The following is a 19936-nucleotide window of genomic DNA, read 5'->3' on the forward strand; positions in this document are numbered from 1 at the left end:
CTATCTGTCCGAGGGCGACGCCGTGGAGCACACCAAGCGCAAGGTCATTCACCCGCAGTAGTCACCACGCACCACTGCATCGCTGTCGCAGGATTATTCCTTGTGTTTAGATGTGTGTTATTATATTGATCAATACCTAAGATTGTCTTTCTTCTTTTCCTCTATATATAGATCTCCCTGCCTCCCCTCTGCAGTACCAGTGTGGATCAGTGGACTACCTGTGTTCTCCAAGGCTCATAAAGAAAGGTCCGACCCCCAGACCATGTCACGACAAGCCTCCAATCAAACCGCGGCCTCAGCCCCCCACCTCGCCCAGAACACTAACCGCTCAGAAACCTCAAGGTAAAAATCCAGTGACACACCACAGCCCCTTGAAGGCCAGTTTTGACATCGGTGCTGTCATTATAATTGAAAGGTGCTGCAAGGTTGGACCCCTGCTATCGAGCCGTGATTTATTCTGCTCTGACAAAACACTTTTCTATAACATGGGACGCGTCAGCTGCCTGACCTCACTCTGCCACTCACTGTGCTCAGTAGGTCACCTCTGCAAGAGCTGCTGCTGCTGCTGTAAAGCAGGGCAGTGTCTCCCAAGTGTTTGTGATCGGGCACCATTTGAAGAATGCTAAATATGAACATGTGTTGTGTTTAGGGAGTCGCTGGGAAACATACTAGGACACACCACAGACCTGTCCCCAATTTTAAAAATGCTCTGAACTATTCAAAGTTTTGGCAAGAGAAATTCTTGCTGATCATTTAAAATTGATCATTTGATTAGCATTTTTATCAGGAAAGATTTCTGATCAAGGAAAAAACAAGGTTTTATAAAGCGCCACAGCCGCCCTTTAGAATAGCTTTGATATTTCAAGATCCTCTCATTTTTTCATGAATTGATACTGGTGGTAAAGATCATTGGCTGAAAATGGCTGAACTTGGACTGCAGTGCTGAAAACAGTCACACACAGCTCAGAGGTTCATGGGTTAGCACCAGATTTGCTGGCTAGGAGTTTCAAACCTGTTTACATTTCATATTCTTGCTTTAAAGCTGTTTGAAATCAAATATCAGTTAGCTGATGAAGAGTCAAAACATATTATTCCATGTACTTGTCTGCACATAAAAGTGTAAATATAATACATGTTTTGTTTTTTTAAAAATGCAAGCGATATTAAAGAGGTTTAGCAAATAGAACTAGTCGTACTGTGCTTTGACTGTCATTCGCCTGACTTATGAGCTACTTGGGCACAATTACAGTTTCTGGTACTCTATTTGAATGCATACAGTACTTCCCACCTGACAGGATGAACTTCCTCACTGACATCTCCGAGCTAATCCAACGGGAGGGAGAATTGAATTGAAAGGGAAGTCGTAATTCTGTCAGTTTTTGAGCAGAGAAGAATCTAAAACTGGACGTAGATCTCTCTGGCCTAAAAGCTTTGGTGGTGCAGAACATGCTGAATCACTTAACTGATGAATTATATGGCAGAAGCAAGTAGCACTTTCCCTTTTTTCTTTTTTCGCCCTTTTTTATTGGATTGCTCTTTACAAACGTTGTGAGTTTTTTTGCAGCTACAGTGAACAACATTAATAATAATGGTTTAAAATAATGGATCAGTTAAACTATTAATTAAAAAATTAATTTGCAAACATTCATTAATTTACAGTTTAAACTGTTTGTCCAACTGTTTGTTGGTGATGCTGTATCCTCTGTTTCCCACTCATACATAAAATGCTTACTCCTTACTTTTATTTAACATACTCAATATTGGCTGAAAAAGAAGTATATAAAGTAAAGTTGTTGCCTTTCTGATGAACTGATGAAACTGAAACATCTTTATATGTTATCATCCTCAGGAGACAGCTCACCGCACATAAACACATGCACTGTTACTACTGCATAAAGAAAAGTCTGCTCCTTTCTAATCAGCAGTGGCCCACACAGATGGAGGAAGTGCTGAAATTAACAACTGTAACATATCAGCACATTTCCTGGTTTCTGACAAAAATGCTTCCTAAAATGAAATGTATGAAAAAAAATTCAGATATGTCAGTAAAGTTGGCCTATAATGTAAGTGTTTATTAAGTGTAGCATATATTTTTAAGAGAGCACTGTCATTTTTGCACTTGCTTTTTTTTCCTTCTTCTTTTCTCATCTTTCTTGAGCCACAATGGCTTACGCACATGCTCTCAGCATCCTGTTCAGAAATAAGGAAGTTGCAGATCGCTGACGCTCAGAGTTGATTTCGTCCTGCCCCACTGCGCTGCTACGTTTCTGTCTCTTCTGACTTTTTTTTTTGTATTTTCTGTGTTTTATCTCAAGTTTTTACTAAGTGAACCAGCGACACAGCTATGGAGGTTTTCTCCCTTGGATTTATTCCTGTTACCTGATTGCTTTTGTTCTTGTCTGGAGCCTCATGCTTCTCTTTTGCTCTGCTTTTCTTGTTTTGTCTGGACTCGCGCATCTGTAGTGCCCCCTAAACCTGCACACCTGCTCGCCCTTGGGCAAGACAAGAAACCTAAGAGGATCCCACCGGCACCCTCCAGGCCTCTGCCAGCACCCCCTCTTCCACCTAAACCAAAGCCTACGCTAACCCCTCCTGGCCAGGGAGCACAGCTGCAGAGAGAGGCACAGAAAGTTGGGCTGCTGATTGAGAGGTTTGAAAATTCAAGGTAAGCTGAGAAATGTAGACTGTTGGCTTTAGACTGAGACCGGTTAGTTTGGCAGATTTATCGTTTGTCTTCTAAAAGAAGTTTCAGGTTAGCCTTTTTTTTTTTTGTAGCAGTTTAAGATGTGGGCTGGTTTTTCAGTGAGACGTAGATACAAGGAAACAAGAAATTAAAGTTTTGCTGTGCAGCCCCAAGTATTGATCCTTGATGTAATACACATCTGTAAAGGTGATGTGATACTAAGTTTTTCTTTGTTTTTATTTTTCCAGGGTCCCCATCCTTGGGGTGCTTCCACGCTCACAGCTGCAGCTGTGTCTGAGAATGGACAGTGCACCAGATATCACTTCCTGCAGCCAGGACACCACGGCAAAGGTTGCAGGAGACTCCTTCCCTGTGGATAAACCTGCGCTTGGCAACTTTGAACGGACTGACGACGAGACTGATCTCTCGCGTCTGGCTTCCATGCGCATCGACGGCACCGGTGATCCTGTGATGGATAGCTGTGCAGTGAATGACATCACACAGAACGATGGCTGCCTCAATGACGTGGGGCGGGATGAAGGTTCATCCCACAAACTTCTGGACAATCCGGACTCCTCAGAGCAGAACGGGAAGATTCCCAACCGGGACAGTGGCATTGACAGCCCGTCGTGCACCGTGGAAGGGGAGGTGTTCCCTAATGAGGATGTCATTGACGAGGAGGATAATTACGACAGCGTCACTGAGACAGAGAGTGTGTCCTGCTGCGTTACACTGGACAACAAGCGAGACTCAACGCAGGATGAGGACAGTGACTTAGATGAGGGGAGCAGTGGGGAGATACACTCTCTGACAGACACACAGATCGGGTATCTCACAGATACACACTCGGAGGCGCAGAAAGTGAGTACCTCCCTCGCTCACCATCAGCAGGTCATAAACACACGTACCAAAGACCGTAACTTTAAGTCTGAATACAGACACCGGCTCGCTACAGCCTCCACCGTTCAGTTCAGGTGATGTGTGGTAATTTTGAGGAATTCTGATAGCTTGTTGAAATCGAAGCACACGTCCCACGAGTTTAAAAGCTTCATCTCAGCCTGCCGTTCGTGTAATGGAAAAAAGTAGCGTGTGTCTATAATTATCTGAGCCTCAGTGAACACTTTCAAAGAATACTTCTGCATGAAACGTTAGATGCTATTACAGCCTCAGTTTGCCAGTCACAAATGACTTGAGCTGTAGCTAAAAGGGACTCTTGTGTTACATATTTAAAAAAAAAGCTGAATAGCTGCCCAAGAGCAGTAACAAAAGCATGTTTTGATTGCCAGATCAAAGACTGCACAGACAGAGTGTTCCTACAGTTGATCTAAAATTTCAGCTTTCTCCTCTTCTTCACTTGTGTCCCAGTACAGTATCGATTGTAAACAACACAGGTACCTCAGATAGTTCTCATACCCTTCCTTGTGGTCTAAATGTGTGGTCAGTGCTTCCTGTTCTATCCAGCAGCTTGTGAAAGTATCATAGTACAACAGTATCACAGACATGAAATATACTAATATTGGAAAAGAAGAAGTGATCGTGAAGGTGATGACAGACGAAGCTGTCCAATGACTCCTACTCGGGCTAAGTCCAGAAATGTTAGACATTAGGAACCGATAGGAGTGTTTTAAGACAGTAGATTTATGTGGCATTGCACTCATGAATGTCAGCAGTAGTTGTTCCCCTCAGCTGTTGTCAGTACTGTAAAACATGAACTATCTGCCCACACCCGCAGCCTTTTGGGGAAAAGGTATCTGTGCTCTTCAGCGCTTCCTGATCCCAGCATCGCTGTGCAGAGGAAGGGTGTGTTGATCTATGTGTGTGCATGTGTGGTTGTTAGCCTTTCTGTGTCTACATGAATGTGTCTTAACAGCACAGCTGACATGCTGATGGCTCTATAATGACAACCTTTTGACAGAGGATGTGGTTTTTTTTAGTGATGTGAGGTGCAAGAGTGACTGAAAACAAGTTCTGCTGACTTTGTGTGCCCTCTTCTTTGCACACAATGAAAACTGAGTTTCACTTTTGTTCACATAGTAATATTTGGCATTGTTAGATTTCCTTACAAAGCATAATCTCTGGTGAGTTTTCCCCTGCCATCTGTGCCAGGGTAAGAGTACAGAGGAGTGACATATTAATGGAAAAACCCAAGCTGAATTATCTTAGTGAGATCTTAGGTCATCAAAACAACTTCAGTGCACACTGGTATTGATTCTCCATGTCTCTGGAGCTCAGCTGGAAGGATGGAGCTGCTCTGATGGTGACTGTGAAGGACATACCACATGTGCAACATCATTTTTATACTAACCGATTCAGTATTCCTTCCTGCTTTATGAGTAGGAGTATTTTCATCCATCAGCGAGAACAAAGCTTTAAGATCCCTTTACTGCAGGGTCAAGGTTTCAGGTTTTTTTGCACAGTCACAATCTGGGAGGCAAAAAACGACTCCCCATAGCACAAATTCTATAATTTTTACATCAAGACTTGGTTAAGCTCAGGTTTGGGTTCGGCTTAAATGAATGTGATGCTGCTTGTTTTAATTTGAAGACAGCTATTGCAAAACCCGCATTGTCGCAATAGGCTAAGTGTTTTGTGACCTCAGTGTGTGTTGAACCAGTGATACAAGGATGAACTACTGCAGTGTTTTTATGTCATTTCATCTCATCAAGTCAAAGCGAAAGAGAGAGGAAACCGGGCTCTTCAATTTCACCGCAGCAGCTATTAGCACATCTCATAATTTACTGCTGTTGAACTAAACCAGTGACTAAAATAACACATTCTGAATGTCAGTTTACAGTAATCTGCTGCAGACGCTGCTGATAGTTGCCTCAGCCACAAGCATAAATATTTTGGGCTTTTACATAAGTCCAAGATCCCCTTCAGACACTTCTGTTTTTCCTACAAGCATTGCTGCTACTTCTCATCAAGCCAGCCATGAGCTCTATCTGTTGATGCTTCAAAGGCTGTAGGGGTGCTGCAACAGCTCCAGCAGGAACTGGGTGTGAGGTGGGTTACACCCTCACCGGTCATCACAGGGGTGACACATGGTGAGACAAACACGGGGTTTGAGTTTCCGTATCGCCTAGTAGTGTTTTGAACGTTGGGACGTAAGCGGCAGTGATGTGACAAAATAATCTTGTATGTACATGTCGCGAATTGATACTAAAGGTGAGCACAAAGGATGTTTCTCCCTTTACCACATGGATGTGAAAATGGAATCCTAGTGTCACACTCACGTGAGGTTAAACTTTAAATGAAGAAGTAACACAGATATTTGAATTTTAAGGAACTCAATAATTGGTCTCTCTCTGCCACACAGTTTGGTTATAAAGCCGATGCACGTGTTTGTGTGCTAAAAAGAGAGCAGCTATCCCATGTTAGTGGTTTCATACAAAAAGCACAGTGAATAACTGCGGGGTAAAAAAGGGTAAGAATGAATAAATAAATACAACTATATATTACGAATGTTGTTTAGTGTTTACAGAAAGTGTAACATAAAGGTTATTCAGGTAGGAAGTAGTAACAGTGGTTACTTTAACACTGAATAAAAATGCTTCTCTGGCAGTAGCTGTGCAGTGTAACCTGTTGGGTGGCTGTGGTGAATTATATCACATTATATTGCAAAGATCAATATAGATAATGATCTTTGAACGTATGTTTTTGTCACATTATTATTTATAACTTAAAGCACAAGGTGTCAGCTTTCTTTCACCTCTGACTACTGTCTGAAAACTTCTCAAATATGGTGGAGTTGGCGTGTATGTTTGTCTTCTTTTGCCTTAGATGTAATCTTTTGCTGCTTTTCTGTTTCCCCTCAGTGCTCAGAAGCTCAGAAACTCCTGAATATTGCCAAAGAGCTTCTCCAAACTGAAGAGGCCTACGTGAAACGACTCAATCTCCTCGACCAGGTAATGCTTTCCTTTCGTATGTGTCTCTTTATCTGTTACTGGCTTTGTGCGAGGTTTTTCTTGTATCCGGTTCAATTTTCTGTTGCCTAGTAGTGCTAGTGTTGCTAGCGATTGAGATTACAGCTAATCTGGATTAATGCTGGGATTGAGATCCACTATACACCAACCCTCTGCTGGCTTGATTACTTAGAGCGCTCTAAGTGCTATCTTGTAAGATGTAATGCACCTCTGTTTGTGTGCATGTGGACTATATTTATGAATGTCCAACATAAAGAGTGCTTCGTCACCGCAAGCCTGAGTGTGCATCGTGTGTGTGTTTGTTAAAGGAGGCACGTAGGTTGTCGTGTGTTGCAAACCACGCAGTGATCTATATTTCTGTCTAAATTCTGTGAACAGAGCGTGTGTTTCCTGACCCTTGGCTCTATTTATGACTAGACAGCTATTTTTTGATATAGCTGTCTACCCTTGGTCGTTTAAAAAAATCATATTTTGTATCTACCAGTGAATATAGTTTGTGTTCTTTCAGAGAAAACATTTAGAACTTCAGAAGAGACTTTTGATAAATCGCGCTGTTAAAAAAAAAAAAAAGATGTGAACTCAGTGATCTTACTTACTTAATTGACTTCTGCCCAGCTTCTAATTTTACAAGGTTATTTTCTAGATTAATCTATTGGACAATCTCCTCTATAAAATAAGCCTTTGTGCCAGTTTGCACTGGCCAATCTAAAACCCAGAGATGTTCTATATTAACGTAACTTAAAATAATGAAGTGAAAGGACCTCAGGAACACAAAATACTTTGCTGATGTTCAGTCGCAAACCAGTCATTGCGGCTCTTAATTTTTATCACCCAGTTAGACCTCACACTCTTGGCTTCTTTGTGTATCTGCAGTTTTTTCTCTACCTGCAGCGTGGTGTCGCATCTATGACGAGTGCTCACTGCCAGTGGTTAAGTCGCCTTCCTCTTTGTTGAGCTCATGTGGTAGAGTTGACGATCTCTGCCCTATCACAGAGCAGCTATGGTTTATTTGTTACTGAAGGCAGAACGCTTTTATGGTTAACTTCCTGTTTTTGTCTTACAACTTTCACATGAAACTTGTTTCCGTGGATACATCAGTGCATACCGGTTACTGCGATTGTCAAGGAAGCAAAACTGGATGCAGTGATTTGGACTTTATTACAAGCGTCATGGCGAATGATGTGCTCGATTATTAAGCTGAACCTGCACATAAAGAATCTGTCGCTGATGCTCCCCCAGTGAAATCAGTCGATCTGTAATAGTGCTTAATTGGACAGAAACATTTTTAAGCCAACAGTATTGATAGTCAATTATTGATTCGTCAGTCATTGAGTGTCACATTTCCACAAAGTTTAAAAACACACAAGAGAATAAGCGCAATATAGATATCCTGAGATTTTGCATGCAGTTGCCTGCTGGCACTCCCACATCAACTTCACTTCTCAAACCTGGAAGTTTACAGCGCGTGTCTATGTACAACCAACAGTCAACCTCCCCAACCTTTGAATACTACATTCCTCATCATGCATTCTATGACATCATTCATTAGACCTTTTGTTCCTTATTTCTTCTTCTTCCTTCCTTCCTTCTACATACTAAACATTTAAATACCCACAAACCCACCGCATTAATAGCCGTTTACCTTGGCCTACTAAATCATCTTCAGCGAGTTGGTGCTCCAGGCGTGAAAAAGCATCAGTAAAGTTTAGATTATATAGTGTAGTTTATCTGGTTTTTAGCAGATCTGCAGAAAAGTAATCTTAGCTTGATGTCATTCACACTTAGATATACATATGACAACACGGACATTTTTCTGCCTGAGCTTACATACCTGTTACTTAAACAGAGCCGAGCTGAGTCGAGTTGTGTTCTTAGCGTGAGTTTTTATATACAAATATCTTCTCTGCAGGTATTTTGCACAAAGCTCACCGAGGCTGGAATCCCTCAGGACGTCATTACTGGGATCTTCTCCAACATCTCTTCTATCTACTGCTTTCACGATAAGTTCCTGCTCCCTGAGCTCAAGACACGGATTACTGATGAATGGTGAGGACTAAACACTCGGCATTTCGGTGGCTTTCCTTAAGTATCGGTGTGAAGAGATGAGCCGTTGGGGGTCATTATTGTCAGGTTTCAGCGGTGTCTGATTTTAGCTTGTGTGTATTTATGCGTCTCATAAAGACTTACAGGTTGAGGGTATTTTTTTTCTCCTTTTTTCCCACAATAAGCAGGAAATCTGCTTCCAGTCTGTGATATTATGCCAACATCAGCCACCCTTGGTAGATAATGACTCCTCTGGAGACCTGTCACATAATGGCTCCCCTCACATTAACTCATTAAAATTTATTGGCTGAAATAAACTTGAAAAAAACAAACAAAACAAAGGACATCAAGTCAGAAAAGTGCACCTTAGGAAGAAAATTCATAAGGAGGATTAATTTCTGTAATGCCCCAATAAAATTCTTGAGATTACTCTCATTAGTTATGAGCCTTTGTTTGTGTCTCTTTATGAGTGATGTAATTGCCCCCAGTATTATAGTATTTATGCTTGTGCAGCCTCTCTTGGTTCTAACATGGATCTGTGAAATGAATCTGCTAAAGCAACCCTTTAATTACCTCCTCCCTGCTTTAGTAGGAAACTGTGTGATCTTTTTCCCAATAGGCTTTGGGAATTTTCCCTCAAAGCTGCAACTTGATGTATTTGCATCTGTAGAGCTGTCTATACATTTGCATGAAGAAGTAACTAATCTGCATTTAATTAAAACACTGCAACAATCTTTTGATATAAACCTTGGCGTGGAAATTTGTTTTGGAATCATCCGTTTGTTTGCATGTTCTTGCTTTAGGGAAAACAAACCACGCATCGGAGACATCCTCCAGAAACTGGCTCCATTCATGAAGATGTATGGAGAGTATGTGAAGAATTTTGACCGGGCCATGGACTTGGTCAACACCTGGACGCAGCGATCGTCACAATTTAAGAGTGTCGTTCAGAATATACAGGTTTCTCTCTGCTCCTTTTTTTTCTGTTTTTACATTTTTTCAACAGCATGTATTGGAAAAGAACATCCAATCACACATATCTAAAGATTATTTGGGTTTTATATAGTTTTGTCAGGAATTTTGGGAGTTTTAGCCAAAATTTGACAAGTCTTCTTTCTGAATTAATCAGTTAAAGTTTTGTTTTTTTGTTTCAACCAACAGAAACAGGATGTGTGTGGGAATCTGACGTTGCAGCACCACATGTTAGAGCCAGTCCAAAGGATTCCTCGCTATGAGCTCTTGCTCAAAGACTACCTGAAGAAGTTGCCCGATGATGCTCTCGACAGAAAAGATGCTGAAAGTGAGTTGCCAGGGTTCAGGGGGTTGGGAAGCTCATCATGTAACCGGAAGGTTACCGGTTCGATCCCCTGCTCTGTCTGTCTTGGTCGTTGTGTCCCTGGCAGCCTCGCTTCTGTCAGTCTGCTCCAGGGCAGCTGTGGCTACAACTGTAGCTGCCTCCATCAGTGTGTGAATGTGAGAGTGAATGAATAGTGGAATTGTAAAGTGCTTTGAGGGTCTCGAAAAGCGCTGTATAAATGCAAACCATTATTATTGCTGCTGACTCGCACGTTTACGCTTCACGACTGATAAACTCCAGGTCACAGAGAAATCCACCCAGCTGTGTCTTTGCTTTCCTCAGTAATCTAAAGCTTCATGTAAAACACATTTTAAAGATGCGCTTGTTGTATGAAATACGCCACCCATTGATGAGTATTCAGCTCAAGGCAGACACAGTTTAACTTTACTCAGAAATATGGATTCAGAACAGAAGAATAAATAAATAACACAAGAAAGTACCATTCAGCTAAAGCCCATGAAATCATTAAAGGTCACTAGGGAAAAAAACAAAAAGAACATGAGCAGATTAAACAAAAAAAGTGCAGATAAAGCAAAAATATGTCCTGTCCAGTTCATACAGCAGTGAACACTTGGGAGTTATTCGACTCCATAACTGTACAAGGACAGGAGGGAAGGTGAGAGGAACTGGCCAGTATCTGTTTTCACAGCAAATGTCTTCTTTTCCCTCGACTGTCGACTGCACAAACTGCAAAACCACTCGACTGATCAAAAGGAGCCAAAATTCACTTCACCTTGTGGTAAATGTGAAAACAAGCTGTTTGAGACCACGGGCGCTCTGAAGACATCCCTCTGTGTTTTTCTAGTTTTACTCTGCGCAGCTAAAACCCACTTATGGCGCAGAATGAATATCTTAGTGTTATCACAGTTTTAGAATTACGAAGTGTTGCACTTAATTTCCGTCATATTGAACACTATTGCGTTACATATGTAGGGTTAGATTAGGATAAAACTATGGAGGGGGTTTTTTGCTATAATTTATCAACACTGTGATGATTTGTACACTTTAAGTGTTTGATGGTCTTCTGAGATGATCGGTATACGTGTATAGCAAAAAAAAGTCCTTGTACAAAATAACCAGATCTTATATGATGACAATCATTAGAATAACTAGTTAAATGAATGTGTTATGAAGCTAAAGGTAGGACATAGGCCTCCTACGTCTCTGCATAGATGTTAGTATGATACCACAATACTTCACAAAGGTCAGAGTGCTCCTCATGCTGTTTCAACTACAGCCTGGCAGAAACCGATTACACATATTACATTATCTCATGTCCTCCTACATCCCTGTATCCATTTACCTAATCCCTAACGTCACCACACGGCGTTGTTTGGAGTCTGTGGAAAGGTTTCTCTCATCCTCTCCAGCTGAACAGCAATTTATCACAGTTGTTTTGGCCTCATTTCCCCCGCCTGTGTGTCTCTTCTGTTTATGTAGGTTATGATTAAGATGGCTGACTCAGGTACTCGCAGGCATTAGTACTAGACTCTTGACTGGCTGGAAGCCAGCCTAGAACACACTGTGTGGTTAATGTTAAGAGTATGTGTTTTTTTAAGGTGGTAGTACTGGAACAGCCGCGCAATTGTGTTTGTTAGAGATTTATATCAGTTTCTCTGATAGTCTTAGCATATTAATAAGATGATTTGTTTTTATTAATTCTTGTTACTCACGTATGTGTATTACAGAAGCACTGGAGCTCATTTCTACCGCAGCTAACCACTCCAATGCAGCAATCAGGAAAATGGTAAGGCTTTGCTCGATGCTCTGAGTCATTCTTTTATTTTTATGTTTTTGCTATCTTCTCTTCTATGCATCAACTCTTTCCAGTACTCTACCACTTGGCTGATTAGGAACTAGATAATGTGTTGCCCAATAAGAGAGTAGCTGATGTGGTACAGTCAGTCAGCAGCATTGCATTGGTACAGACAGGAAGCTGCTGTTTCCTGCCTTCTTGTTCATAGCTCGCGGAAGTCTGACTGACTTTTTTAACACCCAACCTCCTCGTATTTTTCCTCTGTCTTGTCGTGATGTCTTTCATGTTCTTTAAACAGCTCAAGCAGACACATGCATCTGTGAATCAATAAAGAATTGTAATATATACTTTCCACCTTGCTGAAAAAGAATGAGTAAGAACTGTATGTGATAACAATATATTACCCTTTAAATGTTTGTGCTGAGCTCCATCTATCCTCTCGCTGTCGAGTATCTTCTCAGCTTTTCTGCTTCCTCCTGTTGCTCTGTGTTTTTAGGAAAAGATGCACAAACTGTTGGAGGTTTATGAGAGGCTTGGAGGAGAGGAGGACATAGTTAACCCAGCCAATGAGCTCATAAAAGAAGGACATATCAAGAAGATGTCAGCCAAAAACGGGACAGCGCAAGACCGATACCTCTATTTGGTGAGATCCCTGTTAAGTTTGACAAATATCAAATAAAGGAAGATTTTTATTTGATCTGTCCTCTTCATCAACTTCATTATTTCTGTCTCTGATCTAGTTCAACAATATGGTGCTATACTGTGTGCCTAAACTCCGACTTATGGGGCAGAAGTTCAGTGTCAGAGAGAGGATTGACATTGCTGGCATGGAGGTATAATGTTGCTTTTCAGCCTATTCTCTAGCTTTTGTTTTTTTCTCCCGTGACTGTTCACTTGTTGCACCAACTGCAAGTGGCATTCTTCTGCTTTTTGACCCCAGGTGCAGGAGAATGTGAAGCAGAACCTTCCTCACACGTTTGCCATCATCGGTAAGCGACGTTCGCTGGAGCTGCAAGCCAGGTAAATATATGTGAAACAGCCTCAGAGCCACATAATATTAAACAAAAATGAAGATGTTATTCTGTAAATAAAGCACTTCATATGGTTTTAGAATGCAAAACTGTGTTATTATTACTTACATGAGTAACAAGTCTCAAAAATATAATCTTTCAACCAATCAAAATCAATAGCTGCTGATGTTAAAGGAAAAATCCAGTGTTTTTAGCCTAGGCACCATTTTCTCCTCTATTGGGATTTAAATTGTTAATAAATACAAAAAAGTCTGGAACGGATCAAATGTTAAACAAGAATGTTACAACCATCAACCGCAAAATGGATCAAATGTAATCCCATCGCAGTTGTCCATTTCAGAATGGTACACTGTGATTTTGTTGTTACTCAGTCATAATTTCACTTAAGCAGAATTACTTAAACCAATAATGTCATCCACTCTGTCTGCAGCAGTTCTTGTCCGACTTCAAAGTGCACTTTTATCGATGTATGATTTCTTCTCCTATTTGATTAATAGTCATCCTGATCAAAATGGTTTTTATGGCCCAAAAAGGTTTTTATTATCATCCATATGTAGCAAAAAAGCCACAACATAAGCACGCCACTGTCCCCAGAGGTTTGTTTCTGAAAACCTTGCAGGGATTGTATTGCAATTGGATAACCAGAAACTAGCTTGCAGTTACCTTGCCTTTTGATAACTGATCTTTTTATAGGCTAAACTAGACTTTTGAGACATATACATGTTAAATACACATCTTTCTCTGCTGGGATCATTTGCATACTGTTTTAGTCACTTATCTAACCCTATCAGTGGGTTAGGCTTACATACCAGCATTTACCTTTAACACTTTTCTTTGATTTTGAAGAAAAACAACAGACTTAGCTGGTTAGCTTGTGGCCAGCTAACTCTGACTGCTAACTTATCATTAGCCTTAATGTGACTGTAACTAAAATTATTTGTATTTTTCTTTACAAGTATTTAAATTAGCCAGTGAACAAAACTCTTTTGGGAACTTAGCTTATTATTATTTAATGCCCTATTTACTTGTTATTTTCTCATGTTTCCACTCTTTGGGGCTCTGTGTGCACAATGAATTGCGCTTATTTGGGAATATTTATTCAGTCATTGTGATGGCCTGAATTTTCTAGTCGGGTGAAATCATCGAATCATATTTTGCTTTAACTTTACAGGACGGCTGAGGAGAAGGAAGACTGGATTCAGGTAAATTTCACCCACTTGAAGTAGAACACTTGCATGCATATGAAACTGTCTGTGCCTCTCATGTACCTGCAGCATTTTTGGTCTGTGCCTTTGGTCGTTGTGTTATATTAAAGAAGAATTAGAAGAGATTTCCTCTACAAACTCATGCAGTGTTTGGGAATTATGTTCTCTAATAAAGCCCCTCATTATTGCTCATTTAGCCTATTACAGCAGAGTAAAGCTGATTAATACATCTTGCAGGCTGTAACAGGGAATGGGCAACTGGAGAAACTGCAGAGGGTTTTTTTCCAGTATGTGAAGATTAAGGAGGGGCTTTGGTACCACTCCAAAAGTTTACAGACAGTGGAAAGCAAAAAGAAGCAAAGGTTTTCGCACACTACTAGCCAACTAGTTATCTTGAGACTCCAGCATTAGGACCGTGATACTTTTTAAGCTCTGATGTCATTGCCGCTGTCACTTGTTTGAAGCACAGTCAGGGTAGTCAGCATACCACACATGCTTTCTTTGTTCTTCAGTTAGGCAGGAGAAAGAAAGACGGCTTTCCTCCTTCCCTCTTTCAACTCATAATTATTCCTCCTCTTTCCTGTAAATCTCTTCTGACTCTCAGGTTATCCAGGCCACGATTGAACGACACAAACAAAACAGCAAGACGTTCAAAGCCTTCAACAGCTCCTTCTCCCGGGAAGACGACCATGTGCCGGAGTCACCGGTCAGTCTCACTCCGCCTTCATCAGGCACTTCATTGATCAGTCAGTCGGTCATCCTTGGCAATGAATCATGGGAGACTAGTGGTACACCAAACAAGCTTGTCATAGTCTGGCCTTTGTCTGCCTGAATAGCTCTCCTTCTATGGATGTGGTAGTATCATACAGACAATACGCTCACTTAACCTTCCTGTCATGTTCGGGTACATACAGCTCTCGCCATTTCCGCGTGTAGAGTCTGCAAGTCTCCTCTCACAGAGATCTCTCATGACCTAATAGGGAAAGCCCAACTCAAAGTATATACAAAACTATCATAGATGTGCTTTGACCCACTTTGAGTTGGCCTTAGCTGGACCCAAGCCAAATGTAGTGACACGAGCCAGAGGACCAGATTCAGAAGGTCCAGACTGACACCTAGTGGTAGAGATGGCTGACTGCAAGGTTAAACTACTGTTGCTCACTGTGCATGTCCTCCTCCTCAGGGTTTCTGGTCGAACACATCCATCGACTCTGATGGCGAAAGACTACAAGAAAGGGTAAGATGCTCTTACAGAAAAGTAACACAGTCCTGATCCCTCTATGAGCTCCTGAGTGTGCTGCATAGCTCATTCCTGTAAGAAGCCAGAGAGAGAGAAAAGTAGTTGCCTCTTATTCAGGACATTGTCGATGGTTGTCTAGTGAATGCAAAAGGGAGTGAGACTGACTTTGGGCAGACTCCAAGAGGATGAGTCAAACAAAGTCAAACACTAGTTCCAGTGAACAATGTTTTTTTGTAGTTTTTAGAGTAAAACTACATTTCCAAAAAGGCAACAAGCGTCTCTGAGCTTTAGTAAATTCATGTTTACTAAAAGGGAAAATTAGTCGAAGAATGTCCTTAAAGAAATGCTGCTAGATATAACAATAGTCTCGTTAGCTGTGTTTGTTTTTCAAAGTGTTTTTTGTTATGCTAAAGCATACATTACAGTTAGGCTGAGCAAATGTGATGATGCTAATCTCAAAAATCAAAAGTTTTTCTGTTATCTATACAAACAGGGAGAGATTTATTTTACTCCTCATCCCACATATGTAGTATCTATAACAACAATCTGTGTGGATATTTTCGTGTGTCTGAGTGGGTGTATGCCCCCTATCTTTGTTAATAGAAGGGAGAAAAGGGAGACAGAAAGCCAAACAAACACGGGATGTAGCAGGACAAGCTGTCAGACATTCCTTTTGCTTCGCCTGTGCTGAAACTGAGCAGGCTGAAGGCCTTTACACACAATCCTTTTTTTTCCAGAAGAGTTCCAAGAAAAAGGAGAAGGAGAAGCAGACATGTAAAGGCTGCAGCGAGAGCTTCAATTTCACCAAGCGCAAACATCACTGCAAGTCCTGCGGAGCGGTGAGCACAGATGGAACGAGACAAATTTGGGCGTTGTTTTTGGTGGGATGGAGAGAAAAGTGGTGGAACAAGTGGAAATTTTAGACAAATAACTGTCTGCTGTTCGCTCTCTGTCCTTCTGCAGGCCATCTGTGCAAAGTGTTCAAAGATGGACAACAAAACGAGCCGAGTGTGTCCTGAATGTTTCGAAGCCAGCCTCAGCATAGAGAACCTTGGTACTGGTGAACACAGAAGAAAAACTGCACCTGAGGTTAGAACAAAAAAATACAGACACACACATAATGAATAATAGTTTTTTTGCTGCATTTGCTCATGCCAATAGGTTATTGCTCAGTGTTGGCAGGAGCCACACTGTGCTGCTGGCAACAAAGAGTAGAAAGCGCTGCAGTGCCTTTTTACTCCTGTACTGTTGTCTTTAAGTTACTGTGCTGTATGCACACACCGCTACACACGTTGCACACGTACATGTGCAAAGACATTCACACTGAAAGATCAGCTAATCCCTTTTTGATGACTAATATGATAATGAGATCTCGGCTTAAGGCGAATCTGTCGTCTCTGCTGACTCCGCAGTCTGGCGGCTTCAGGTGTCTGTATCCCTGTCCCACTGTCCGTCTGTGGATAGATGTACAGTCGGATGGAGTATTTGCACCTTAAAGCTGACAGGACATTAACCACTTATAGCGATGACGAAACTGTGAAACAGTATTGTGATTCAGGTTCATTCCCTCTCGTGTCTCTGTTGAAGGATCCCAGTGGGGAATCATCTGTAGTGAGATTAGTCACCACATGAGGGAGCTGTAGGCTGTACAAAGGTTAGACAAGGGGCAGCAGAAGCTTTAACACCTGTCCCTGTACAAATCTCACTGTGTCCTACATTGCTGTTACATAAGGATGAACAGTAGAAGAACTGCACTGTCATTCCTCATCAGATTAAGTGTCCAAAATATAATAAATACGTCTTTTACACGTGTTTTTTAAAGCGCATCTTTTTCTGTTTAGTTCAATAATTAGCTCAGTAGTAAAATGAGGAAGTCCTTGATGATTGGTCTCGTGTGTGTTTCAGAGACAGGTTTCTCTAACGGCAGAGAACTGCCTGTTGTGTGGCCACCTCCAAGTACAGGAGAAAGGGAAGAGCTGGATGAAAATGTGGGTTGCTGTGACCAAGGCTGAGCCACTGGTGCTGTACTTACAAAGCAGCGGACAGGTAGGAGTTGGATACATTCAACATGCTTTGAATTATAAAAAAATATTTGATTAACTTTTCTTTTTCCCCTCGTTAGAAATAATTTTGCACATTTTTCATAGATAGGCATCGTATAAATAGAGGACAGTAAATTGCAAAAGTTCATCTACATAGACACATAACCTGAGTGCTTTAGTCACGTCCTATATATCTGCTAATCCTCCTGCTACGCCCATCTGGCTATATATCCTGTCTCCTTCCTCGGATTGGAGCGGGACATCTGCAGAGTGTAGCACCAGGATATATCACTGACTGTGTGCAAGTCAAATCTGTCCAATCCTGCATGTGCCAGGCTGTCCCTGTCACTGTCTGTGCTGTGTAGATTTGGGCCAGGGGATTTGGTTATCCTGAATCTGACCTCAGGTATAACTGCTGTCAGATGTGCAAGTGGGTGTTAGTTGGCGCTGAAGTAGATGAAGTCTCTCAGCTCTCAGAGTTGCTGCAGTTCCTTGAAATCTTGGCTGTGGGTGGAGCAATAAATCTCCTTATAACATCCCAATGAGATGTGTAAAACAAGTGGTGTACATGACTGCTTTGAAAAAGATTACCCAAGCATTCTATCTCTGTACACATCATCCATGTCCATATATTTATATATTGTTTAAAAATAATTAACTGAGAGAATTCAGTTCAGATGTTAAATTTTTTTTTTAAGTTTAAGGATTTGCTGTAAAATGTTCTTTTTTTGTCATTCATAATGGCAGAGAAGGAGTCAGCCTGTTAAAGCCTTCCAGGGTTTCATTTCCAAGACTAATATCCCAATTTGACCGCAGAAAGCGGCCATTCCAAAGATTAGGATTAATAGGAGTTGGATGAGCATTTCCTGATTATACAGAAAGAAAAAGGGGGAAGGGAGAGAGGAGGGCTGGGTTTACTGTACATGCCTGTTGGAAAATTTTACAGCTGAAGAGACAAGCTGTCATTTTCATTATTTCTAGTATGGTTCGCTTACCTCAAAGGAAGGCTTGCCCAAGAGAAACCAACTTTGAAATACAATTTTTCTCTGACTGACATGTTTTATATTCATTTTTTACGATTTTTTTGCAGGACTCAAAGGGGTCGCGGCCAGTACCTCTCCCTGGGTTTGAGGTGAGCCCAGCACCTTCTGCAGCTGCTGAGAAAACGGAGGTCAAACACATAATCCGGCTCAGCAACACTCAGCAAACTTTGCTCTTAAGTGCCCAAGATGAAGAACTTCAGGCCAAGTGGGTGGACTTCCTCTCCAAAGCTGCCCGTGGAGAAGCTTCCGCTGAGGCATCGACGAGCCTGACTGAACACAGGAAGAGCCAGTAGTGGACACGTTGGAGACACGGGACTCCCCAACTCTCCTCCCTCCCTCTCCTGTGTATAGAGCACACATTACTTGAAATCACTTTACCTTGGCACTTTTTTATTTTTCCTTATTTTTTTTCTTTATAAAGACCACTGAGTCCTTTGCCACTTCAAACTTATCTTTCTTACCACACAGCTACTTTTTTTCCCCTCTCTCCATCCTTATGTATTTCCCAAACACGCACCCACACACAAGTAAGGACTATCCTACCAAGCAACCAATGCCACTGGTTAGTACATTTTATTTCTCAGTGTTTTTAACAGCTTTGAAGAACCTTGATTTGTAATATAGCTGAAAAAAACATGTTTTTTTTTTAAAGATGAAGTTCCTTGTATATCATTCAATAGTGTTGTGAAGCATTAACATTTATACCTCTGTCTTTCCATTTGTTCGGACGTGTGTGTGTGTGTATGTATGTATGTATGCGTGTCTTTGAGCGTGAGTCCCTTCCAGTGTTTATTAAGTATTGAATGTTAGTGTAAGGACCCATGTCACCTCTCTATTGTCTCCAGCAGTGGTGGGTTATTGGGTATTGTACAATATGTATACTATAGTGTGATGTAAGGAAAAAAAAGAAAAAAATAGACATTTTAACTTAAAAGGCACAGAAATGTGTACATTTGTGGCTGGCCACCTGATGCTCCCACTGTCTTACAGACCCTTTCGTCTCTTATGCATTGGTAAAATTCCCTCTCCGTCATTATCGTGGGACTCTGTGACCTTTAATCTCAGCCTGAGTGACCACATTTCACTTCTCTTATCTTCGTGACTCGTCTAGATGAAAGAGTAGTTACAGGGCTTCAGTTCTGACACTGTGCTGCAGGTTCAGTGTCTCAATAACTCCACTTGTACACGTACTAAATAAACCCTTTATGTGTAGGTCTCTCTTTCTCAACACTGCAACCATTTGCCTGCTTCTCTCCCTTTTTGGTGATGTGATGAAAACCAAGTACTGTACTGTAAAACTGTTTCTTCTGCCTTGTCCCCCGTACCCCGCTCCTATCAGCACCAGCCTTTAAGCAAAAGTAGCAAAAAAAAAAAAAAGAAAAGAAAAGAAAAGCAACATCGGATCTCTTTCTGCATGTAAACTCACTCATATTTATGTACCTTGCTATGAAATCTTGCCCTTGCCCCTCTTTTTATGCTCCAGAATTTGTTCTTGTAGTACTGTAAGTAAGCAGAGTCAGCATTGAGTGTTTTAAAAACATGGTTTGTGCACAGTGGAAAAGCATCATCAATAAACAGACGTGGTTAATTCAGTACCACACTGTCCAGTAAGA

The 19936-nt window shown here is 41.3% G+C and overlaps 1 protein-coding gene across 4 annotated transcripts in view; it reads left to right on the forward strand.

Moving 5' to 3' along the window:
• The window catches only part of fgd (faciogenital dysplasia), a 52939-nt gene extending 33003 nt beyond the window's left edge, over positions 1–19936 (forward strand). For 3 of the 4 annotated variants that reach the window (XM_080294352.1, XM_080294353.1, XM_080294350.1), the window contains exons 2-19: positions 172–342; positions 2464–2665; positions 2932–3544; positions 6499–6588; positions 8516–8652; positions 9453–9609; positions 9811–9949; positions 11695–11753; positions 12259–12405; positions 12503–12595; positions 12703–12782; positions 13965–13995; positions 14603–14704; positions 15182–15235; positions 15976–16077; positions 16202–16327; positions 17144–17284; positions 18371–19936. In XM_080294352.1, coding sequence (XP_080150478.1) covers positions 172–342; positions 2464–2665; positions 2932–3544; positions 6499–6588; positions 8516–8652; positions 9453–9609; positions 9811–9949; positions 11695–11753; positions 12259–12405; positions 12503–12595; positions 12703–12782; positions 13965–13995; positions 14603–14704; positions 15182–15235; positions 15976–16077; positions 16202–16327; positions 17144–17284; positions 18371–18616 — 2690 coding nt within the window. In that variant the 3' untranslated portion in view covers positions 18617–19936. The remainder of the gene's footprint in view (positions 1–171; positions 343–2463; positions 2666–2931; positions 3545–6498; positions 6589–8515; positions 8653–9452; positions 9610–9810; positions 9950–11694; positions 11754–12258; positions 12406–12502; positions 12596–12702; positions 12783–13964; positions 13996–14602; positions 14705–15181; positions 15236–15975; positions 16078–16201; positions 16328–17143; positions 17285–18370) is intronic. The other variant, XM_080294351.1, reaches the window with a different exon arrangement.

Source organism: Astatotilapia calliptera, chromosome 20, assembly GCF_964374335.1.
Source record: "Astatotilapia calliptera chromosome 20, fAstCal68.1, whole genome shotgun sequence".
Taxonomy (NCBI): Eukaryota; Metazoa; Chordata; class Actinopteri; order Cichliformes; family Cichlidae; genus Astatotilapia; species Astatotilapia calliptera.